General features: G+C 39.4%; 1 protein-coding gene across 14 annotated transcripts; it reads left to right on the forward strand.

The window, feature by feature from the left end:
• The first annotated feature begins 3554 nt into the window (after window positions 1-3554).
• On the forward strand, window positions 3555-24907 carry LOC143024014 (uncharacterized). 14 transcript variants are annotated; one of them, XM_076182750.1, is made up of 5 exons: window positions 3745-4295; window positions 4784-4955; window positions 5930-6027; window positions 19841-19936; window positions 20142-24907. In XM_076182750.1, exon 5 carries the CDS (start codon window positions 20419-20421, stop codon window positions 24823-24825), a length of 4407 nt encoding a protein of 1468 aa, XP_076038865.1. In that variant the 5' UTR covers window positions 3745-4295; window positions 4784-4955; window positions 5930-6027; window positions 19841-19936; window positions 20142-20418; the 3' UTR covers window positions 24826-24907. The 14 variants fall into 14 exon arrangements, with proteins under 14 accessions (XP_076038843.1, XP_076038865.1, XP_076038869.1 ...); XM_076182754.1 differs by lacking the exon at window positions 5930-6027 and adding an exon at window positions 17904-18131; XM_076182771.1 differs by having other exon boundaries at window positions 3745-4199; window positions 4878-4955.
• The last annotated feature ends 938 nt before the right edge of the window (window positions 24908-25845 follow it).

Here is a 25845-nt window from a genome sequence, read left to right on the forward strand (position 1 = left end):
TTAATCTTCACCATGTTTACATGTGCCCGCCATGGCTCAAAATCATAAGTACTGGTATCTCTATGCCAGGCGTCAGTGGGCAGTAACAAAACATAAACAGTTAAGTATTATGAAAGAGAATCAGAACACAATATAACTTAGGATCAAACTCTAAGTAGTAAATGAAACACAAACATGAATCCTTACAAGGGAGGTGTCACATATATTCCCATATATGTAAGGTTGGAATAGTTTATTACTTTGGATAACGGCGCCACTCGCGATGACGTGGGTGTCAGATTACAGGACGAGTACTGGAGGACGCGTGGGAAGAAAACCTATTCAATGGAGTATTTGTTCTGGTTTTGCGTAACACTCAGCCTAGAACGAAGCAGAACGTTTTAGTTAATGGACCAATCAGGTTCAATCTCCATAGACGCAATTCCTATGAGCCAATCAGAGGATTTTTGTAGAAGGAACCAGAGCGCCTTGGGCGTGTCAGAGAGTCAGTTTAGAGGTGGGTGCGATGTAAAGTTGTGTTGCCTTGGGGCGGATTATCGGCTGAAGTAAGTCCTCTGTACTCCCCCTGTATTATTCTTAAGTCATTTTAACTCATCTAGTGTTTCATGTAGTGTTATGTAATGTCTATGGTAGTGACCCGCGAGAAGCCTAGACAGTGTTTTCGTTGGTAAAGTATTAATTATCTAATTAATTTTCTTTCACCCCCGTTAAAAGTTTTCAAGCGGGAATCTTCTGTTTTGAAACTTATTTACTCATTTGAATGTTCAGTGATTGTAATCCTTCATGTAATCCTATTAACTTTAATGAATAGTGTTAAATGTATCTGTGCGTTTCATTTTTCTTGATTTTTATGATAGTACAAAATCAAGTGGCGGCCTTGAAATTTCTTTAAGTTACCCAAAGACATGGGGTCTTGGGAACTCAGTCACCCATTCACTCTTACTATGTGTTACGAGTCTGACAGCTTTGTAATTTCTATTTGAGTTATCCCAAAGACATGGGGTCTTGGGAACTCATTTTTCATTTACTGTAAATCTATTGCAAGTCAGATATGTGAACGAGATTCGTAACAGTGTGTGTGTGTGTGTTTGCGTGTGTGTGTGTGTGTGTGTGGACGGGTGCGAATGTAGTGAGTGGTGAGTATGGGTGCGCAGTTGGCACCCCCCAGCACGGGGGCAATTAAAGGTCACCCCGTAGAATGCGAGGAGGGGGCGTCGGTCGAGGGTACGTGGCAGTGTCGAGCGAACGAGGGGAGAGAAAAAGAGTGAGGGAGAGAAGTGCAGTGGGGGGAATATAAATAATAGGCCTAAGTGATAGGATTAGAAAGATATAATTGGTAAGTGAGAGAGTAGTTAAAAGTGACGTCGAAGAGAAGGAAGAGCAGCTCTAAAGTAAGTGATGTGCGCACCCTATCCACAGAAAGCGTAGATACTACAATTTTTTCCACGAAAACATCAATAGACTAAGAGGACATGAACATAACATAAAAAGAAAAGACAAGCAACAAAAATGCTAGGAAGTTTTTCTTTTCTCAGACAGTGGTTGACTCTTGGAATAAATTACCAAATTCAGCAGTAAGCTTGATCACAGTAAATTAGTTCAAAAATTAAAATAAGTGAAATATACTAAAATGACATTTTCAAACTGAGACAAGACTCAAAGGTGAGCATATAAACAATAGGTGTAATCAGTCTCGCAAAATTATACATATAAGTTACACAGTTAAGTAGTGATAAGACTCAAAATTTGAAGAGCATAATCACTTGGGTCAGCTACTAAAACTACCCAAAGATCATGGAAATTGGATAAAAAGGTGTATCTCACTTGGTAGGAAAATGTATGGTAAATATGGAAATATCATGAAGGACGTTACTGCTATGTTTGAAATGCAAATTTTACAGTCAGTGTACACTACCAGCTATGATATACAGATGTGAGACCTGGAAATTGACAAAGACTACACAGAAAATAAAGAAATGAATTATGGGAATAATGATGAGTGACAAGATGGCGTAGGTGAGAGTGTGGTGACGTTTCAACCGCCGATGCTGTTTGGACACACCGGAGGTGTCTGCTTCCCTGGCCGGTCCAACCCAGACTGATGACGTCACCAACACGAGAGAAGGCGTATCCACTCATCAAGATTGCATAATTCTATAAGACCTGTAAATCATAAAAAGTAAGCAAGTATATATAATTTTTCTTTATATTTTATGAAAAATTCAGAGGTATGAAAGATATTATATATACGAGATATTGTCAAATGTCAAGTATGTGAAAGCAAATACTATTTACACAGTAATGGTTACAAATGAAGTAAAAAATATATATTTGGCATTAATTCTGGCTACATATTTACCTTACGAACCCTTCCTGTCTTTCTTTTATAGTCTTTGATCAAGGCTCACAGCTCGCTCACGAGGATCACAGCCAAAGGGAAGGCAGCCAATCAGAAGGCTAGACGTTCCAATAGGACCCGTCCGTGATCCCACAACGGGGTTTAAAAAGACGGTCTCCTGCCCATACCTCCAAAGCCACGACGCCGCGTAATAAATATCCCTAATCGCCCAGTGGCAAAAGCCCTCCTTTATGCACTACTACTATATTTTCATTTTCTTACAGACATTCTTCCCCTCCCACAAAAACCGATCCCGCGCAAGCGTGTGGTCTTACCTAGCAAATCGCAGAACAGCCCACATCGCGTACAAAACTAACATGCACAAACAACTATATAAATTTTTTCTTCTACTGAAATTATTTTCATTTCTAGCTTTCTCTCCTACTACTTCTTCTCATTTCAGTGTACCTACCACTAAAATTATTTCCAATTGCTCTATCTTTCCCTAAGACTAAGCCTCCTACTCGTTTTCTAACTTTGTTGGATTAGTATAAGAAGAATAAATATTCCCACGTAACCTAACGGTTACACATCAATCCTAGTCTCCAACCCCAAGTCTCCTGTCCATACCTAATCGCCCGGTGGCAAAAGCCCTCTTTTATACACTACTATCTTTTCATTTCCTTATAGACATTCTTCCCCTCTCATAAAAACCGATCCCGCGCTGGCGGGTGGTCTTACCCAAGATCTATATACACATTGGTCTTACCTAGTAAGTCGCAAGTCGTAGAACAGCCTTACCAAACACCGTAACAACAACTCGCCTCCAGTTCCAAGACTTTCTCCCTCCCAGCATTGATCGAGGACTTCCAGCTTCAGATTTCAGGCTCGCCTGATTCGATGATTAAAGAGATAAAGATCACTGCGTTGATTTCCTTCCTAGGTTGCCCTTCATACCAGGATACAACAAGAGAACAGACTTGAGTGAGATATTGCCAAGGCAATGATGGAATGGAAGTTAGATTTGGTAGGGGAGATAACTAGAAACAAGGTTGAAAGTTGGGGCAAGTGAATTTTTGACTGGACTACAAAAGACCGAAGGTGTATAAGAGGAAGACCAGATATAGTGGAGTGACGAGAAAAAGAAGTTTGCTGGAGTGATGTGAAAGACGGCACAGTATTGCGAATCGTGATATGCTTAGAAGAGGCCTTTAGTCAGAGTGAGCTAGGAAAGGTTGTTTAACGTTACTGTGGCAAAGGAACTGCGTGTATACTGTATTATTCCTTAGTGCCGAAAGAGGTTATACGAATGGGTGTTTAATTTTGTTTCTTAATGCCGAAAGACATTGTATAACTGGATATTTAATATTCCCTTCGTGATTTAGCAAACTGGACTTCAAGATATTCAAAATGTAATTTCACTGACGAGATGCTCAACCGAGCGGATGATGGGGCTCATAGCTGCCCAACGAAATCGTGGCGTGATGCAATGACAATTGTTTGGTTTTGGTTGTCAGACTGTCATTTGTGAGAACATGGTGTATGTCAAAAACTATATACGAAAATTAATTAAATTGTGACCCACGTATATGACCTAGAATGCTCGTTACAAGTACGACGCTGATAAAAGTTATGCCCACTCGTTTCTATGCACAACATGGACATTTATAACCATAAATTTTACAATATATTAATGACCTCGCAAACTATTGCTAAATCTAATTTTTTATATACGTAAAAACATTGAACGACAATTTACCAACAGACGCCTAATACTTGAGTATACTGTTTACATCCAAGACCGACATGGTGTTACCATAGTAGAGTTTGATAACACAGGACCAAACAAATAGTTATTATGGTGAATATTAATACTTGTGTTTGGTTTAGTATTTGTGAAACCAATTGTCTTATTGATATTCATGAATAGTGAAAGCTGCATACATGTATTCAATTGGTAAGTGGTATATTTTGATATTCGAGTAAGCCAAAATGAACACTGGAAATATATATATATTCATATTTTATTATATTGCATGTCTGGAATGGAGAATATTTACCATTGAATGTGTTGGGACGGGAAATTCTTTTTTGTAACTAGTAGGGGAAGGTGGTAAAGTTTCAGCATCATGCAAACATAGATATTTAACATAAAATGATAAATATTACATTGTGACTGTCCAATACTCAATAGCTCCTAAACTATTATAATTATTATTATAAGACGTTAACCTAACGTAGCATAACATAACCATTCCAGAGAAAAAGGGTAAAATTCTAGTGTCACACAAGCACAGATATGTAACATGAAACTTGCATTGTCCAATAGCTCCCAACCTAATACTGTAACTAAATGTAACCTAACCATTCCATAGATAGAATAGATTTTTCAAATACAAAAAAGTATGTTGCAAGATGATTTAAGGAAATATTCAATCCTTTTAGATGTCTAGTGTGGACACATTAGTTACAGGATGTAAGGTCCAATGTCTCCACGGAACTCCCATGGGACCACCTAATGTGTTTGACCTTACTGCAGTCATTTGGGCCGAGTGCATCTAACCTCACCACAGTGAATCGGGCCAAGCATGGACACCTGCGTCTGACATTGCCAACTGTAAGTCATCATATGACCAATATATTTTCAGTATTGAATATGTGTTCTCATTACTTGTAAGTAAATTACCCATGGATAAATACTGATTGTCCATACTCAGTTCATGTATTGTACATTGTAGAAGTAGTCGTAGATACTAGAGAATAAATTGTATATAGCTTCTTGTTTGGCAACAGCCACCATATGTATATTAATAGCACCATTGGCAGCTGCCAGAGTTTTCCTCAGGGAATGTTTTAAAATGTAGATCAGTGTTGACAGAGATAAAAGCAACAAACCACAACTTTGTCTCAACACCTCCAAACTCGGTGTTGAATAGATACAAATACACAAGAAGTGAAAAATGTGTTTCCATGATACTGGAATAGAACAGAAAAAAAGTAGATATATCAGTTGCAAAATAGTGAAAAATGTGTTTGGGTGATACTGGAATAAGACCATTTTGCATAATGTGAAAGGACAAATGTAATATTATTTCTAGTAATGGATAAAGGCAGCAGGATGACTATTAATAGAAGCACAAAAAACATGTTTTATAAACAAAATCTTATGAATTAACATTTTTTAGTTTTTACCCAGGTTCATATCAACAAGAAAGAAATTATGCTTTTTGCCTTATTTAACCAGACCTAATGTAATGTAATCTAACCAGACTTGACATAACCTACAAAGGGTATCTGAACATATGAACAATCCAGTTCTCAAACAGGAGTTGATACCAAAAATTGCCCTGATGATGAAACACTACTCAGTGGATAAACATCTTAAAGATGAAACCATCATGCATACGAGTCCCACAGGGTGGCAAACAAAGAGAGTGGTCAATTTGGGCAAGCATTCTTCCAAGTAAACTTCTGTGTTCCATTAGGAGGTGCAGGGTGGACATTCAGTCTTTGGATTGGGCCCAAGACTTTTCTCTCTTTTCACATGGAGAGCTGACATTCATTAACTGCTCTCCTCTCCTGGTGACATAGGTCCTCACTGATACAACACAGACAACAGTCCAATGTTTCTTACCAGAGAGATCTGTGGAAGGTTCCAAGGACCATTGCCAGCCATTGTGAGGCTGCAGGTAATCCACTTAATGAAACTTGAGGTAACAATTGATTGATTGATTAGGGAGGATTTTAGAATCTGTAAGCAGATGTCCTGTTTTGGTGGATCCTGATATTACATTTAGTAGGGGTGTGCCAATTCCATTTTTTGCCAAAGCCAATTCCTATTCACCATTAATTACTGATGCTGATACCCATGCTGAGTCCTATTCTCTCTTAGTTGCTGATGCCGGTTCCGCTGTATATAATTACGGTATATCAGTTTTTAATATAAAGTAATTAAACTATAATTATTACTTGCTTTATAATCTATGTAGATTTATACATGACAGTCGTTGAGCTCTTGGATGCTAATGATTGAATGAATTTAATGAAGTGCTTATTGATTGACCACTTTATGATTATCAATGTGTGATTGTATTATTTTCTAACGGGTTGAAAAAGAGGTGAAAAATGACCTATTTCATAGATTTTTATGTAACTAATAACTTCAAGTAACTTGAATCATTTAATGCATGGTTTTAATAAAACTCATGTGCAGAGTGTAAATTTTATTAATCTGTTTTGTAATCCTAACTTAATAGTAAAACCTAAACCTGTCTCTACTATCTAATATTTGACCCCAGGAATGTGGGAAATGGTATCAGCATCGGCAAAATATTGCTGATGCAGATACTGAATCCCATTCTAAAAAAATGTTGAATCTCGCTGATGCCAATTCATCAAAAAAAGTACTGATTCTTGCCGATGCCAGTTAATCAGTACATCCCTAACATTTAGTGCTTTTTTATATGGTTCATAAAATGGTTATGTTTGTTTTGCTTATTGTTGGTAACCATGCTATGGAAATGTACATACATATACCAAGGGCTTTTTCCCCCTTACAAGGGAGGTAACCAAAGTCAACAGGCATAATTCCACTCCCACCCATTTCATCTTTATCCATTCCACCCCCATTCACCACCCCTCCCTCCCTCTCATCTTGGCTCCTCCTGGATGATGGATCATTCCTGCATCTCTCCCATTGCCCTGGGTCAGAAGCAATGCAGCAAGACACAGCACATCCAGAACAAGTCCGCTTCATTTAATCAGCAACTCCCCTCTCCATCCCCTCATGTAGTAACACTGAAGACAGGGAGAAATCCCTTCAGATTGCTTCAAAATATTCACACAAAACCACTCCCTAACCTCACTCCCTTCCATGCATTGCAGTATCATCCATACACAGCCATTCTCCACTAACCCCTATCTTCTGCCTTCTCCCATTTACCCCATCCATCCATCTCATCCTCAGTTGGCCCCTCATGTTCAAACCATCCACCTGTGTCTTCCACTCTACTAATCTTTCTTCACTCATTCTTTCTGCATCCAAACCGTCTCAATACTCTTTCATCAACCCTATCTCCTATCCCCTTTTCCATCCCCACTCTCCTCATTTCTCATTCTATCAAACCTTGTAACGCCTACCATATTTCTCAGATATTTCATCTGAAACACATTTAAGCTCTTGCTCTCTTATGTTCCTTCTCTCTGCCCCATACAATCACCCCTTCATATAATCTCCTCTTAGCATCCATTCCCAAATGTCTATTTCTTATTACATTTTTTATTCCCCAAGGCACTTACTCGCTTCTCTCAATCTACAATCTACCTCCACCTCAACTCCTCTCTTTCCCGCCACATGTGACCTCAAATATCTAAAACTGTCCACTTCCTCCAGCCTCTCTCCTGTAATACTCACTTCCAAATTGCTGCCATCCTCTCTACATGTACATCTCATCACCTTTTACCCATATTTACCTTCAAGTTTCTCCTCATGCACACTTTCCCAAACTTTGTCACAAACTTCTTTAATCCCTCTTCTGATCCTGCTACTAGCACAGTGTTGCTAGCAAACAACAACTGGCTTACCTCTCACTTTTCTCCATTATCTTTAACCATCTCCAGTCCCCAGCCCATTACCCTTGGATTTATCTCCTGCTTACAATGGATTTTAGTAGGTTTATTTTTGTGTTGATTGTCACTATCAGTTCTTTGACTGAAATGTGGACTGAAGGTCATATGAGTACCAAAATATGAGGCCAATTTTAGGGTCTTTCAATGGAAGGGTTTGTCCTTTTAGTTTTACTGTTGCATGCTTTTTTTAATCATGGTTGTCTGGAGTAAGTAATGTTACCAATTATTTCTGGGGTAAGGCTTCCATTCTGTTATTTCTGAGCCATTGTTTCAGTTTGTTCAAGTAAGGTTGGGTGTTTTTCCCTAGACTGTCTGGCCAAGCAGTCCTGTCTCCCTGAAGAATGCCGTGGCTGGAATGGGGTTTTTCCACAAATCCCTTAAAGCGTGTATATTGTGTTATTGGCATGCATTACTGTGTACAATGCAGTCTTCCATAATACAGTATGTTGTATAGTATGGGGTGAAGTGTTACATCGTGGACAGTTATCTGTGATGCAGTCATCCAGCTTCTAGTAACTTAGAAGGGCTGGATGGTGGCTACATGGCAGTGTAGCCAGGTGGACTCTGGCCTATCAGGGGAGAGAGGATTCAGAGGGTGGGATATCAGGAGGTCGGGCTTGGGTGTTCTTGGCTGTAGTTCAGTGCTGGGTTATTATAGTTGTCATTGACATAAGAGAGTATATCAGTGATAAGTTCTGGATCAGGGGTTAGGAGATCACTTGTTAATATATTGAATAACATAAGTGAGAGTATTGCATCCAGTTTTTTTTTCAGTAATTGGGTTGTTTTGTGTTACTCTGTACTGTCTCTGTTAAGTTGATAAACTACATTTTATCATTATATATTATAAAAATAATAATAAAAGATTTATTAAGCAAAGAATCAATATACATGAAGTGCAGATAATGACAAGAACACATAGTTTGAAATAATAATTGCAAATTGCCGAGGATAACACAAAAAAGCATGTACACTTATTTCCATTGTGGTCCTCATTAGATTGTTATTCTACACTAAGTTACACAGACAACATACGTAGGGGGTTAAGGGGACCAGAGTCAATCATGAGTAATACCAGTCAGTACACATATGACACATGAACATTGTTATAGTTTTGCTGATATTACTAAAATGTTCGTAACACATAGGATATTGAGACCAAAAATTGAGCACCATCACAATAAGGAACATTGCATTAAGCAAAGGAACAACAAAATAATGTTAAATGGTAACAAAACAGTATGAGTGAGTACCATATCAGAGTAGTACCATTAATGATATACTACATTATTCTACAGCTGTATCAACATGTTGTTATAGTGAATGCTACATTGCAGCTAGGGTCACCTATTAATTAATTCTAAAATTTTACCTGTATCTCAGGACGGAGTGGGCAATTAGTATGAACACTAGGAAGTAGTATATTATAACCTGAAGCACCAGAAGTAGGGTACGGGAGACCAGTACTCGCATGAGTAAAACAACAAGGAGAACAGAGAAAAGGTCGAATTACCTTGTTGCCTGGTGCCCTGATTCACCAGGCTTGTATTATGGTCAGATCATAACTGTTCTTGGATCCTACCTGAGACATATACCATACTATGACTAGCAAAACAAAGGTGGAAACCAATTTGTAACATCAAACATTGTTATACTAAACTAAACTTCTAAAGGACAAAAAAAAGGGGGGAGGTCAGGACAGTTATAAGTGAACACAGATTTGGATGGTATTACTCATGGAGTCAGGTTTGAAATAATAAGCTAGTAGTACATAAAATCAAGGCTGTTCTCAGTCCATAGCTGAGACATATAGTAACCCTTGACTATTTTCTTGAAGGTAACTTTGCTATTTGAGTTCTTAATGGACACAGGTAGTGAGTTCCATAGTTGAGCACCTCTGATCTTTTTTGATAGTATGTGCCTGGGGACTTTGTCAAATCTCTTGTTTATGTCAGTAGCTACCATAACTGTTCTTTCTGGTGAGCCTTTATGTTAAATCCTTCAAGCACTTGTTGGGAGATGTTTGAGGAAAACCTTGTACAAACATATACCAAAGGCTTTTTCCCCCTTACAAGGGAGGTAGCCAAAAAATAAAGGCTTGCATAAAATCCATTCCCACCCATTTCATCCCCACATGCTCCACTCCCATCCACCCCCCTCCCTCCCTCTTATCTTGGTTCCTCCTGGATGATGGGTCATCCCTGCATCTCACCCACTGCCCTGGGTCAGAAGCAGTGTCACAAGACACAGCACATGCACAACAAGGCTGCTTCATTAAATTGGTGACCCCCCTCTCTGTCCCCACAAGCAGAAATGGAGAAGACAGGAAGGAATCCCTTTGGGCTGCATTAATTCATTTCTCACACATACTCCCTCACCCCCCATCCCCCGCCTCCCTTTCATACATCACAGCATCATCCATACACAACCATTCTCCATTCACCCCTATCTTCTGTCCTCTCCTGTCCTTCCTCAACAGACATTCCACTCTTTCCCAGTGCCCCTTTTACCCCATCCATCTATCTCATCCTTGGTTTCCCCCTCATGTTCACTCTTTGTACCTCTACCTTCCACACCTTTTTTACTAATCTTTCTTCACTCATTCTTTCCATGCGTCCAAATCCCAATACTCTTTCATCAACCCTATCTCCCAACTCCCTTTCTACCCCCGTTCTCCTCCCCTCGTTTCTCACTCTTTCCAGCTTACTAACCCCTATCATACTTCTCAGACACCTCATCTCAAACACATTCAAATGCCTCTCTTCCTCTCTTTATGTTCCATGTTTCTGCCCCATACAGTGCTGTCAGCACAATCACTCCTTCATACAATCTCCTCTTAGCATCCATTCCCAAATATCTATTTCTCATTACACATTTTAATCCCCCAAGGCATTTACTTGCTTACAATCTACATTCTACCTCCACCCCCACTCCTCCCTTTCCCACCACATTCGCACTCTAGTATCGAAAACTATCCACTTCCTCCAGTCTCTCTCCCTTAATACTCACTTCCAGTCTGCTGCCACTTTCTCAACTTGTGCATCTCATCACATTTTACCCACATTTATCTTCAACTTCTTTCACACATCTTCCCAAACTCTGTCACTAACTTCTTCAATTGCTCCTCTGATCCTGCTACAGTGTCGTCAGTAAACAACAGCTGGTTTATCTCCCACTTTTCTCCATATTCTTTAACCATCTCCAATCCCTGACCCATTACCCTTGCATTTACCTCTCGCACCACCCCATCCATGTATAAATTGAACAATCAGGGCAACAACACATCACTGGTGAAGTCCTACCTTTACCTCAAACTATTCACTCTCCATTTCTGATTCTAACACAAGCTCTACTACTCTCATAAAAATTCTTGATTGCTCTTAAAAGCTTTCCTCCTATCCCATATGTTTGCAATACCTCCCACAGTGCCTTCCTGTCTTCCCTGTCTTAAGCATTTTCCAAATCTGTAATGGCCCAAAAAAACATCCTTTCCTTTTCCCAAAGCTTTCTCACATATGTCTTACCTCAAAAATCTGATCTATACAACCCCTACCTCTCCTAAACCCACACTGTTCCTCACCAATTACTCCCTCTGTTCCTCTCCTAATCCTCTCAATCAAGACCCATAAGCCTTCCCAACTACATTTAACAAACTGATTCATCTGAAACTACTACACTCACACTTGTCCCCATTTCCCTTATAAAGAAACTATACAGGCACTCTGGTCTTTTTTTTTTTTCTCCATGTCACCCATCCAACCCAGGTGCTTTACCTGTTCTCATCTTCTTAACAACTGCCTTCTCTTCATCTTTCCTTATTTCTCCTCCATTTTCCTTGTTCATCACTGTCATTTTCTTAGCATTTCCCACTGCAACTACCTTTCCTTCCCCATCCCCCTTTGTACCTAGCAACTCCCTAAAATACTCTGCCCATCTTCCTCTTACTGCCGTCTCTTCCAACCTTGTAGTATTGCCAAAAAATGGAAGAATGAACAAAAAAGAACTACTCTGATTTTATTCATTTTTTTATTATTTACCTGGCAGCTGTAGTACTACAGTATTTACCTAGTTGTAATATACGGGAGGGGAGCTATGCTTTGTATCTCTCCGCATCAAGTTTTATCTTAAAATCTTGTATAGTGTTTGCACATACTGTTTTGTTGTCTAATTTGTCCCATGTATTTATTGCTCAATGTGGGAAACTGTTCCTTTTCAAGTTTTTTCTATAACTATCTTTTTTCAATTTTTTCCGTGTCCTCTCGTTTTACCGTTGTCCCACACTAACAGGTCGTTCCAGTCTAAAACTTCCATTCCTTTCATTATTCTGTAGATAGTCAGCAAATCTCCTCTTTCTCTTCTTTGTTCCAGAGTTGGTAGGTTCAATTTGGACAGTCTTTGCTCATATGTTAGTTTGGTGAGAGATGGTGCTAGTTTGGTTGTCGCTCTTTGTAATCTTTCTAGTTTCTTAATATTCTTTTTGGTACTGGGTGTCCAAAGTGATGCTGCATACTCAAGTTTTGGTCTTATTAGTGTAGTTAGTATTTTCTTTATCATTTCTTCATCCATATAAGCAAATGCCACTTTGATTGACCTCAATAAGTTGTAGGTTTCTCTGAATATTTTATTTATATGCTTATCTGGTTTCATGTCCTTTCCAATCATCACTCCAAGATCTTTTTCAGAGTTTGCTTTTTTATTTTTTCTTCCCCAATTCTGTAATCTTTTGATATTCTGTTTTTACTCTTTCCAAATTCCATTATACTGCATTTCTTTATATTCAATTTTACTTCCCACTTTTGAGTCCAATTCCATATCGTGTCCAGATCTTGTTGCATTGAGTTGCAGTTCTCTTCCGTTTTTACCTTCTTAAGTAATTTTGCATCATCTGGGATTGGAGATGGTTAAAGAAAATGGAGAAAAGTGGGAGGTGAGCCAGCTGTTGTTTGCGGACGACACTGCGCTTGTGGCAGGGTCAGAGGAGGGATTGAGGAAGCTGGTGGCAGAGTTTGGGAGAGTATGTGATAGAAGAAAGCTAAAGATAAATGTGGGTAAAAGTAAGGTGATGAGATGTACAAGGGGTGAAAGTGGCAGTAGACTGGAAGTGAACATTAAGGGAGAGCGACTGGAGGAAGTGGATAGTTTTAGATACTTGGGTGCAAGTGTAGCAGGAAAAGGTGGAGTGAAGGTGGAGGTAGAATGTAGATTGAGAGAAGCGAGTAAATGCCTTGGTGGTTTAAAGAGTGTAATGAGAAATAGACATTTGGGAATGGATGCGAAGAGGAGACTGTATGAAGGAGTGATTGTGCCAACAGCACTGTATGGGGCAGAAACGTGGAATATAAGAGAAGAAGAGAGAAGGAGTTTGAATGTGTTTGAGATGAGGTGTCTGAGAAGTATGGTGGGGGTTACTAGGCTAGATAGAGTGAGAAATGAGGAGGTGAGGAGGAGAACAGGGGTGAAAAAGGATTTGGGAGAGAGGGTTGATGAAAGAATATTAGGATGGTTTGGACACATGGAAAGAATGAGTGAAGAAAGACAAGTAAAAGAGGTATGGAAGGCAGATGTGGAGGGAGTGAACATGAGGGGACGTCCTAGGATGAGGTGGATGGATGGGGTGAAGGGGGCTTTGGGGAAGAGGGGAATGTCTGTTGAGGAAGGAAGGGAGAGGACGGAAGACAGAGGTGAGTGGAGAATGGTTGTATATGGATGATGTTGTGACTGCATGAGGAGGAATGGGCGGGGGGGTGGGGGGTGGGGTAGTATGTGTGAGTAAATTTTGACGCAGCCCGAAGGGATTTCTCCCCGTCCTCTCCTTATATGCAAAGGGGGACGGAGAGGGGGGGTCGCCGATTAAATGAAGCGGCCTTGCTGTGGATGTACTGTGTCTTGCGACACTGCTTCTGACCCAGGGCGGTGGGCAGGGTGCAGGGATGACCCGTCATCCAGGAGGTGCTCAGATGAGAGGAAGGGTGGGAGGGGTGTGGAGTGTATTTAGGGATGAAAAGGGTGGGAGTGTTTTTATGCCTTTCCCTTTTTGGCTACCTCCCTTGGAAGGGGGAAAAAGCCTTGGTATATGTATGTATGTATGCAAAGAAATTCATATAGCACTCCACACCTTCATTCATGTCATTAATGTATATGGCGAACATGATCGGGGCCAGTACTGATCCTTGCAGGACACCGCTTTTACTTCTTCCCAGTTGGAGAATTTTTCTTTAATTACAACACTCATTTTCCTCCCAATCAGGAAGTCTTTCATCCATTCCAATAATTTTCCTCTGATGCCACCTTTTGACTCCATCTTATTTATTAGTTTCCTATGAGGTACCTTATCGAATGCCTTTTGCAGGTCCAGAAAAGCACAGTCTGCCCACCCATCTCTTTTCATGGTATAAGTACTAATTAGTGACTAAATGATTGTTGTGTGGACTTCGTTGAAGACTGACCTGGTAAAGATTCTGATGTTAACCATATTTAGAATTTGTGAGCTGTCATTAACCCATACAGTGTCAGAGCCCAAAATGATTGATTTTTTTTTTTTTTTTTTTTTTTTAATTCAAAATTATGTAAAATGAACAAATCTTGCTTATTTTGATTCACCTTAGCCAAGAAGTGGAGAAACTGGTTCAATTTTATTGAGATATACGTGCAAAAGTTTGGTAGAACATATGAAGACTTTCTTTCACTCCTCACGTGGGTTGAACGAGGTCATATTTCTTGGGGAAGCTTCATTAGAATTTCAGAGTGAAGGAATTTTACATTTATGATGTTTCAAATCAATGTACAGTCACCCATAATAGTCTGACACTTACAGAAAATGTGTTTATAAATAGTTTTTGTGGATTTTTTGGCAAATATTTATCACTTTGTTACGTGGTAAATTGATTTTTCAGTATCTTTTTTTTTTTTTTTTATAATTTCATGGAGGATAGGTAATTGTGATGTTTCTTATTGTTTTGGTAAATGTTTTAGCATCCATCACACCATTATTGCCCAGCCACATTTTGTATTACACATTACAAAAATTGGCAGTGCAAAATTGCCAGTTCTATACATTTGAATATGTACGAAATAGCACCTGCCTAACTGTCGAAGTACAACTTCACCTCCTTGTACTTTGTTTCCTATACCAGAGTCACCTAAATTATGTCCTAAAGGCCGATTTTATACCCCCTATGTTACCCCCAAAAAATTGCTGCCGGGGTTGCCAGTTTTGTCAATAGACATAAAAATTTTGTGTCTTTTATAGCCAATGGATAGGGCTACTAGGTCAGTACCACAGATTTGACCCTCGACGTAATGCCTATTTTTGGTGAATTTGTGAATTTGCTGCATACGATGTATGCCACTGACGCTGTAGGGGTGAACAAGCTGATCCCTCTGAAACTACTACACTCACACTTGTCCCCTTTTCCCTTGTAAAGTGGAACTATACAGGCACTCCTCCAATCCCTCAGCACTCTACCCTCTCTTAAACAACCCTTAGATAACCTCACCAGCCAGTCCACCACCACTGTACCTCCTTTTTTCAGACTTTCTGCATGACATCCATCCAACCCAGGTGCCTTACCTGCTCTCATCATCTTAATAACTGCCTTCACTTCATCTTACCTTATTTCTCCTCCATTTTCCTCACTCATCACTGTCATTTTCTTAGCACTTCCCACTGCAACTACATTTCCCTCCCTATCCTCCTCCACATTTAGCAACTCCCTAAAATACTCTGCCCATCTTCCCCTTACTGCCTTCTCTTCCATTATCATCTCTCCATCTGCACCTTTTACCGTTTTTTCTCTACTTTATTTGCCTCCTCTTCCTGTCTTAATTTCTTTCCAAAACATCTTTTATTACTTCCAAATTTTCTGTCATACTCTTACCCCATTTCACATCTGCTCTCCTCTTTGCCTCCTTTATCTTACACTTTACTTATCTTTTCTTTGTACCTCTCATATGATTCCCTCATCCTATTTTGTAACCAATCTGTGAAAGCTCGCTTCTTCTCTTCTACAACTTTCTTTGCTTCCTCATCCCACCACTCACTACCCTTCCTTCTATTTCCTCCCATCCTCCTTGTTCCACATATCATCTTTGCACACCTTGTGACTCCCTCCTTGAACCATCCCCATTCCTCCATTCCTAGTTCTACTCTAACCTTCACTCCCTCCCACTCCTTCCTCAGTTTCTTCTTATACTCCTCCTTTTCTTTCTCATTTAAGCAGTTTACTCTAAGCACCTCCCTACCTTCTGTCCTTTTCCTCTTTTTCCATGTATCCTTCACTCTCATCTTACCCTCCACAAGAAAATGATCTGATATCCCCCCACTCCCCCCTTAGAACATGTACATCCTTAACTCTCCCTATTATATTCCTGGATACCACTGTATAGTCCATTAACGCTCTATCATCCTTCCATCCACCACCCTCTCCCATGTATACTTATGCTTGACTTTCTTCCGAAACACTGTATTTGCTATCATCAACTCTCTTTCTAGACACATCACCATCAACTTTTCACTATGATTTTTTTCTGGAACTCCATACTTCACAACCTCTCCGTCTATTAGTTCATTTCCTACCCTAACATTAAGGTCTCCCAATACCACTACATTAACATTTCTCCCCAATCCATCTCTGCACATTTAAATCCATCCAAAAAGCCTCCCTTTCCTCTACACGCTTCTCACTACCAGGCCCATATGCACTTACAAAAACCCACATCTCCCTTCCCAGTTTCACCTTCATCCACATTAACCTTGATAGAGTGAGAAATGAGGAGGTGAGGAGGAGAACAGGGGTGAAAAAGGATTTGGGAGAGAGGGTTGATGAAAGAATATTAGGATGGTTTGGACACATGGAAAGAATGAGTGAAGAAAGACTAGTAAAAGAGGTATGGAAGGCAGATGTGGAGGGAGTGAACATGATGGGACGTCCTAGGATGAGGTGGATGGATGGGGTGAAGGGGGCTTTGGGGAAGAGGGGAATGTCTGTTGAGGAAGGAAGGGAGAGGACGGAAGACAGAGGTGAGTGGAGAATGGTTGTATATGGATGATGTTGTGACTGCATGAGGAGGAATGGGCGGGGGGGTGGGGGGTGGGGTAGTATGTGTGAGTAAATTTTGACGCAGCCCGAAGGGATTTCTCCCCGTCCTCTCCTTATATGCAAAGGGGGACGGAGAGGGGGGGTCGCCGATTAAATGAAGCGGCCTTGCTGTGGATGTACTGTGTCTTGCGACACTGCTTCTGACCCAGGGCGGTGGGCGGGGTGCAGGGATGACCCGTCATCCAGGAGGTGCTCAGATGAGAGGAAGGGTGGGAGGGGTGTGGAGTGTATTTGGGGATGAAATGGGTGGGAGTGTTTTTATGCCTTTCCCTTTTTGGCTACCTCCCTTGGAAGGGGGAAAAAGCCTTGGTATATGTATGTATGTATATATATATATATATATATATATATATATATATATACACATACATATAAAGTATATTGCTTGATCCCCTTGGAGCGCAGAGGCACTCAATACTGATTACAACACTTTAGATGTGTAGTCCATTTTATATGTTTGTATGAAAGGTGCTGACAACTAAACTTTTGATGGGTATTATATGTGTTTCAGATATTTTCCAATAAAGGTTTTTGTAAATAAGTTTTAATATTAAAAAAAATGTGAAATATTTATTCATCAAATGTCATGGCTCTCTAAGATGCAAAAGCTTTTATAGCAGAAATGGACCTCTGCAAAAACAGTACAAATAACAGTATAACATTTCTTCCAAGAGAGATACTGTATATATAAGTTCCCAATTACCAATGTGGCTACAGTGGGGTTGGATGTAAAATCTGAGGCAACAGCAACCTATGATTGTGTTTAAATGTGTAAAACCATGCTGTTAGTAGTCCTCACTTCTGGTTCTCACTCCTGTCCTCACCTTTTCTTTGGCCAGCCCATGATCTTACTGACCTGTGGCCCCATGGGATACGCTTGGAACCCCCCCCCCCCCCCTTCATGTAACTTGGCACCAAGCTCCCTTGAGGCACGTGGGTGGGTCAAAGCCTCCTTGAGGAAACACATGTGCAGTGCCAGCATTTCCCACCGATGACTAACCAGCACCTCAGCCAGCCATGTGATGATGAACACTGGATTCATTGAGGAATGCATGCCCTCTGTCTTCGTGAGTCACTGGCATCAGAATGTTTTGCCTTAGACTTCCCACACATCACACTTAACTTCATGCCAATAAGGAGCATAGGTCGACCTGCCCATGTATATAAAGGCTGGACTACACCGAAGATGCAGATTGCCTTGGAGCATTACACATGAGCCTGGTTTGCTGCTCCTGCTTTCTCACCTCATTCCCTCTTCCCCCAAGTTTAGACATGACCTGAAACTCACAGTCATCGCCTCCCTCACCATCTCATCCCCTCCCCCTTTTTCTCGCTCTTGAATGTGAGCACTATCATAACACTGGCGCCCAACTATAGATGTAACTTAAAAATAAAAGTGCTTTTTTATATATATAATGTTTTTTTTTTTATAAAAAAGAAATTGACAAAAAAGCATGGATATATATATATATATACATACATACATATACCAAGGCTTTTTCCCCCTTCCAAGGGAGGTAGCCAAAAAGGGAAAGGCACAAAAACACTCCCACCCATTTCATCCCTAAATACACTCCACACCCCTCCCACCCTTCCTCTCATCTGAGCACCTCCTGGATGACGGGTCATCCCTGCACCCTGCCCACCGCCCTGGGTCAGAAGCAGTGTCGCAAGACACAGTACATCCACAGCGATATATATATATATATATTTTTTTTTTTCCCAGGCCCATAGACCATGATTAATTTGTGCATACCATATTGTATATCCTATTTTATGTGTATGTTTAACCATTCATGACAAGGAAATTTGGAGAGTTTAATATTTGAAGATTATACTAAGAGTAGATTTTGTAAGATAGCCATATTGGCCCATGTACAGTATCTACACTTGTTGCAGCATCTGAGTCCTAACTGAAAAGGTCAATTACTTGATTATTTTATACTGTGTCTGATGTCTCTTTGGATAAGGTAGATATGCATATGTGGAGGGATGAATCAAGTACTTACACCTGTTTTCATATATCTGAACAATTTTGGATGTGTAATTTATTATTTTTTTTTTTTCCATCACTACGCCCAATATTCATTGCTGAATGAAACCAACTCTCTCCATCAGAGTCTTGCCTTTAACCAGCTTAATATTGGCTGCCCAATGTAGGGCAAGACAACCAGCCTAATATTAGCTGCCCAATGTGGGGAAGACAACCAGTCTAATATTGGCTGCCCAACATGGGGCAAGACTACCAGCCTAATACACACTTAACATCATCTGTTGTCAAATGCTATTGAGCTTGGTTGACACAGGAAGATTGGTACAGTTGCAGTTGATCAGTCTCTTCCTTCGACCCAAGGAATTGTGTGTGTTGTTCCTACAGTTGTGGTTAATGAAGTGCTTCCCTCTGTATGGGAAAATAGGCTGGCATCAAAAAGAATGTGTATGTTAATCTTGACTTGCTACATTGCTTCTGACCCAGGGCAGTGGGCAAGATGCAGGGATGACCTGTCATCCAGGAGGAGCCAAGATAAGAGAGAGGGAGGGGGGTAAATGGGAAAGGAGTATGTGGGGATGGAATGGGTGGGAGTGGATTTTATGCCTTTGTTTTTTGGCTACCTCTCTTGTAAGGGGGAAAAGTTATTGGTATATATATGTATGTATTTAAATGGGTGAGTGGAGTTTCCTTTGCACACACATTGAGTGAATACAGTGAATGCTTGGTTGATTTATGTAGATTGGAGCACAATAGTATTTCACATCAGTACCTTTCATTTTTCAGATAACCAAAGCATGAAGTTCTTCAGAGATTGGGGACAGCTGTAGTATTGTTTAACTGAGATTTTAATATCTTTTCCTGTTCCTTCTTCAGAAAAAGGTTAGAGAAGTTTATTAATTTGTCTTTAAATCATAAGAAGTTACTGTACAGTACTTTGTGGCATATTTTAGATAAGTATAGCTCATGATATAGTTTAAAGAATTATTACAATAAAGGGTTTATGTAAAATACATAGTTTAATGCAAAAACTAAAACTTGAGTAAAAATTGTTAGTTTATTCATTTATTTGTATATTTATTTTTAGAAAGAAATGCTGTGAGACAACTTCAGGAGAAGAAAATTATTCAAGAAAATTTTGTGTGAAGATGAACAGGACTTGCCACTAGTTCATAATGCCACTTTAAAAGGAATTACTGAAGATGTAGCATATATAATTCCAGTGTGTCTCAGTAGACAAAATATGTTTTAATATAGTAATACAATTGACAAAGAATTGGTCATTGCATTTTCAAATGCCATCCACATGAGGGATGACAGTATCAACCTTATAGTTTTTACAAACAGGCAGAAATATTAAAGTCATGGCCAAATCAAAGCTTAAGAAGTCAAACTCCTCTGGAGGGGAGAATAGAGCTAATACCAATCCAGAACAAAGCAAACTGGATGAGGTTGGAGAAATGGAAAAGGAAGTGAAGAGAATAGGTGTTGCTGCATTTGATGAAAGGAAGAGTTATGTGTGTGACAAGTGTTTCACTATTTGGAGTGATGAGGTTCTAGATATTCTCTTTCGTGGAACAGATACTGTAACTGTCAACTCTAAAATCACATATGGGGCTGTTGTGCGTTTTTTTGAATGGGCAAAAGAACATCTAGAAAAGTATGCATATGAAGCTGTTGAAACCTTGCTTTTCAGAGCAGACATTGGAGACAATCTAAAATTTTTGCAAATGGAGAACTTTGATCAAGAACTTGAAATGTTGTTAAAGGAAGGAGAAATATCTTGCTGTAGTGTGTTCTTATTGATATACCAACCTCATGAAGTGGTTAGTAAGATTATCCCAGAAAACACTTGCAGCATTAGTCTTAAGCACCACATATCCTTGTTTGGAAGTAAGCAGTCTACAGAGTCTTCACCATCGCCTGATTCCCATGAATCCCCATGCAGAGAAAGTAGTCCAGCTGAAATATCTTCTCCATCAAGGAAAGAGATCATGGGCTCAGATGAATGTGAATCAGAGGGAGTAGATACTGAAGGTGCTTCTGTTCCAAATGTTCCTGAGAGTGCATCTATGACAGGTAATCCTGAAAGTACATCTGTGACAGATGATCCTCAAAGTACACCTGCCACAGATACTCCTCAAAGTACATCTGTGACAAATGATCCTCAAAGTACACTTATCACAGATGCTCCTCAAAGTACACCAGTGACAGATGCTTCACAAAGTACACCCATCACAGATGCTGTTCAGAGTATACCTTTCACAGATGTCCCTCAAAGTACACCTGTTATAGATGCTTCTCAAAGTGCTTCTGTCACAGATGCCCATCAAAGTACTCCTGTCACAGATGCTCCTCAAAGTACACCTGTCACAGGTGCTCCTCAGAGTACAAATGACACAAATGCTGCTCAAAATACTCATGCCACAGATACACCTCAGATTACACATGTCACAGCTGAAAGTATAGCTGTTGCAGATGTTTGTCAAAGTGCACCTGCTGCAAATATTCCTGAAAGTACACCTGTTGTAGATGTTCCTCAAAGTACATCAGTTGCTGTTGTTTCAGAAAGTACATCAATCAAAGATATTCCTGAAGGAGCACCTGCCATAGATGTTTTTGAAGGTCCACCTGTCTCAGATGTTCTTGAAGACACAGCTGGTACAGATGTTCCTCAAGGTGCATCTGTTGCAGATGTTTCTCACAGTGCACCTGTTACAGGTGATCAAGCTTCTCCAGTGCAGCCATCAAGGGTAGAAGACAAACAAGATTCTTCTATATCGTCGCCAAGCTTAAAAAAGAAACAAAGTGAAATCATGCAAAGCAAAGACAAGGTCAGTGACAGTGATGAAGAAGGAAAGTTAAAAAGGGGTAGTTTAAGTATAGAAAGCAAGGAAAATAAGGTTAAGGATAATACTGAGGGACAAGAAATAGAGAAGAGCAGTTTTTCCACTGAAAAGGTATCAAAGGCTCCATCTCCATCACCTTTGGGAAAAGAAAGCCAGAGTGAAGAAGGTAAGAAAGATGAAATTAGAGGAAATGACAGTGCCAAGTCAGAAGTGAAAGTAAAAGGGAGTGTCTTGAGTAGTGCCAAGTTAGAGGTAAAAGAAAAGGAGAGTGTATCAAGTAGCAACATCCCAGAAGAATCTTTATCTCAGTCAACTTATGACAAAGAAAGTATGATGAAAAGTAGTAATGATCAAAATGAAATTTCATCAGTAAATCTGAGTTCAAACAGTATTAGTGAAACTGAAAGTATAGTACACAAAGATGGCAAAGGGATACAGAGTTTGGGAAATATTGAAGGTAGTATAACCCAAAGAGGAAGAAGAAAACTCCAAACAAAAATAACTGAAAAAGTGCAGCAAACAGATGAAGAATTGCTGAATTCAAGAGCTAAAAGAAAAACTAGATCTATGTCTAATGTTGATTCTGATGGGTCTTCTTCACTTGAGGGCAGCCAGAGGGTGAAAAAAAGGAAAATAGAAACTGGTCCTAATAAGGAACTGGGTTCAGACATAGTCCCATTGCAATTATCTGCAAAAAAGGAGGAGGTCAGAGGTGGCAAGAAAGTGAGCAAAGCTGCAGAAAAAAGTGATAAACTAAAAACTAGAAGAAGTACAGCAAAGGTGGCACAGTCACCTAAGGAGGACAATATCCAGAATATTGGGAATCTTGAAAAAGTACATAAATTTAAGGAAAGTGAAATTTTATCACCAGTTCGTGGGACTAATGAAAAGGCAGAGTCTCATAGCACATATGAAAAACCATATGTAACAAGAGCTGGTGATAGAATTCAAAGAAGACAAAGGTCTGAAAACCTGCAAAACTGTATTGACAGAGAAGAAATATATTCTTCATTTATGGAAAGGGTTGAAAATAGAGAAAAGAAAACAGAAAAGATTGAAAACAGTAAAAGGAAAAGGATGTGTGATGATTCAGATGAAGATTTTTTCACCTCTAAAAGAATAAGGTTTAAAAATTTGCATACCTCAGAAAATATTGTACAGACTCAAAGAAAGAGCAAGAAGTCAGTTGTACCCAAGAACATTGCAGATTTGCTCACAGACACTGAGGATTGTGATAGTGATTATGAACTGTCATCAGAAACTGATGATGACTTAGAGCTAGACAAGTCCAGTTATAGGGAACCTACTTATAAAAAAAGAGAGATTAAACAAGAAAATGGCGGGCTAATTTATACAAAAGCACTTCAGTCTATCAAAGAATTTGAGGCAATGTATGTGAAACAGTTGTCATTCAAAGATATGGGAGATCTTGTGGTTAATGTGTCAACTATAGATTTTAGTTGTTTTGATGGGCCTCAGTGTACCAGAAGAGGCATAACAAAAGAATGGCTGAAGAGTCCCACTCCAAAATCTGTTGCAGTGAGTAATGGGATGATTCTTGAACTATTTGAATACCTGTTCAAAAGAATGACTGTGATCAAAGTCCTTAGTGTCATGTTTTGGCTCTTAAGAAAATTAGATTCAAAGTTACAAACCTCAAACTCAAAGCAAGTTAAGGATGCTGTGGCCCTTGTCATTAAGGAATTTGAAGCAATGGATGAAGATATGTTTGCTGTGTATAAACTCATGCCATTTAAGCCAACTAATGTAAGATACATAACTCAAACTAGCATAGACATGAAAAACAGTACTCATATCCCATATCTTACATTTGCCAATGGTGAAATGCTTTTCTTGCACAATCATTTGGTTCTCAATCCAACTAATCCAGATCCACTGAAGTTTTATGACCTCATAAGAAGTTTCATGGATTTGAGAAATACTGTGTTACTTGTTCCAGATTCACAGACACTAGTTCAGATAGGAGAATCTGTCCGTAAAGAATTTTATGCTCAGAGGCTTGCAGGCACAGAACAGGAATTTGTTTGTAAAGAGTGGGATTGCAAGAAGTTGTTCCGGACTGGGAAGCCTCCACCACTTCTGACTAAAGTGCAGGTAAGAGATATCGTTGCACATTTTATGAAGTGGAAAAATGCTACCAAGGATAATGATGGTGTTGTGAACTCTACAAAGGACTTAAATCACAGCATTGAGGGTCTCTTTGACAAAATAATAGAGTTAAGAGGCATAATAATGTCTTCAAGATTTGACAAAGTTGGTTTTTGCTTTCAGCTGTATGCTAAATATTGTGATATAGTTTTTCTCCAGAAGAATCTTAAAAATGGCCTTGAATTCCTAGAAAGTTACACTGGATTAGATGAAATTTTGTTTTTCCAGAGTAGAAGGAAATTGAAATCACAATGCCACACAGAATATTTATGTTCTGGAAGGAGTGATGATATTTGGAATGAAGAGAATATTAATGTGTCTCATTTGAAATCACAAATCAGTACTCTGTCAAATGAACTTAATGTACACAAAGATGCAGCGAAACACTCTGAAGACAAAATGAAAGAATTGGTGAAGAACATCACTCACCTTAAGAAAGGAGTCGGTTCTAAAGAGAGCCAGTTGGTAAATGAGATTGCAGAAACGTCTATCATTCTGCAAGCAAAGAAAGATAGAAGAAAAACATCAGTAACCAAAGACACAAAGAAGAAGGGGAAGAAGTTGGGTGTGACCAGCAGAGTTTGCAGTGCTATTAAGGATCTTGTTGCTAATGATGTACCTGTGGATGAAATCAGGCACATCATTGAAGTCATAATGGAAAATATAGTTGGAGAAGAGCCATGTAATGTACCAGATGATGATTGGATTCATAAGTATGTTAAAGAGCTTGACACAAGTTGTGAAATGGAGTAAACGTTATATTTACTGAATACAGTTATACCATATTTGTACAGAAGGTTGCACAAATTACAAAAAAATATATGTTATAATGTTTTTTGTTTTGTTTTTTTCAAGTGCAGAAGACATCCTCATTATGGAAAGTGTGGATTTCCTTTAAGTTTTGAACCCATCAAGACTCATTTAGTAGAGGCCAACAGGGATATTAGTTGCAACATAAAAGCTACAGATAATTATCAAATAGATATTTGCAGGCACAGAAAATATGCCCCAGTTAAACATAGAGATTAAAAAAAAAAAAAAAAAGAACATTGAATTTTGATGTGAAAATATTACACCATGAAGTTACTGTAAAAACAGATTTGCAGGGTAAAATATATGATGTGTGTATTGTAGTACTAGTGGCAATTGCAACAAGAATGCTGTGTACCAAACAATATTCAGTCTATCAATGAATTGCCCTTAGTCTCTCTTGCATAAGACCTACAACCTTCAGGTAACCAGCAACAGCCTCCAGGCAGGCCTAGAAGTCACTCTAGGAATATGTACAGGTATTGTGTTTTTGTGAAGAGATTGTTAATGTAGGGCATTTTAGTATGAGGTGTTCTGTGTCCTCAATGTGGTGGGGCACTTCTGATCTGTGGCTATGCCCATTCTGTGTTAGTATTATTTCAATGCTGGAAATGGTGTCCTGAGCACAAGTATGACAGTGTAGTTCAAATCAGATGCAAAAGGGTTTTTTCTGTGGGGCTTAAATGAAGGGGTGATTGTGCCAAAAACGCTATATGGGGCAGAGACTTGGAATTTAAGAGAGGCAGAAAGGAGAAGTTTAAATGTGTTTGAAATAAAGTGTCTGAGAAGTATGGTAGGGGTTATAAGGTTAGATAGAGTGAGAAATGAGGAGAGTGGGGGTGGAAAAAGGAGATGCCAGATAGGGCTGATGAAAGAGTATTGGGATGGTTTGGACACATGGAAAGAATGGATGAAAAAAGATTAGCAAAAGAGGTCTAGAAGGCAAAGGTGGATGGAGTGAAC

This window comes from Oratosquilla oratoria, chromosome 3 (genome assembly GCF_046742065.1).
Source record: "Oratosquilla oratoria isolate Oo_2021 chromosome 3, ASM4674206v1, whole genome shotgun sequence".
In the NCBI taxonomy this organism is placed as follows: domain Eukaryota; kingdom Metazoa; phylum Arthropoda; class Malacostraca; order Stomatopoda; family Squillidae; genus Oratosquilla; species Oratosquilla oratoria.

Coding starts and splice junctions, on each gene's coding strand:
- LOC143024014 (XM_076182728.1), top strand. CDS start 20,419: ATGGCCAAATCAAAGCTTAAGAAGTCAAACTCCTCTGGAGGGGAGAAT.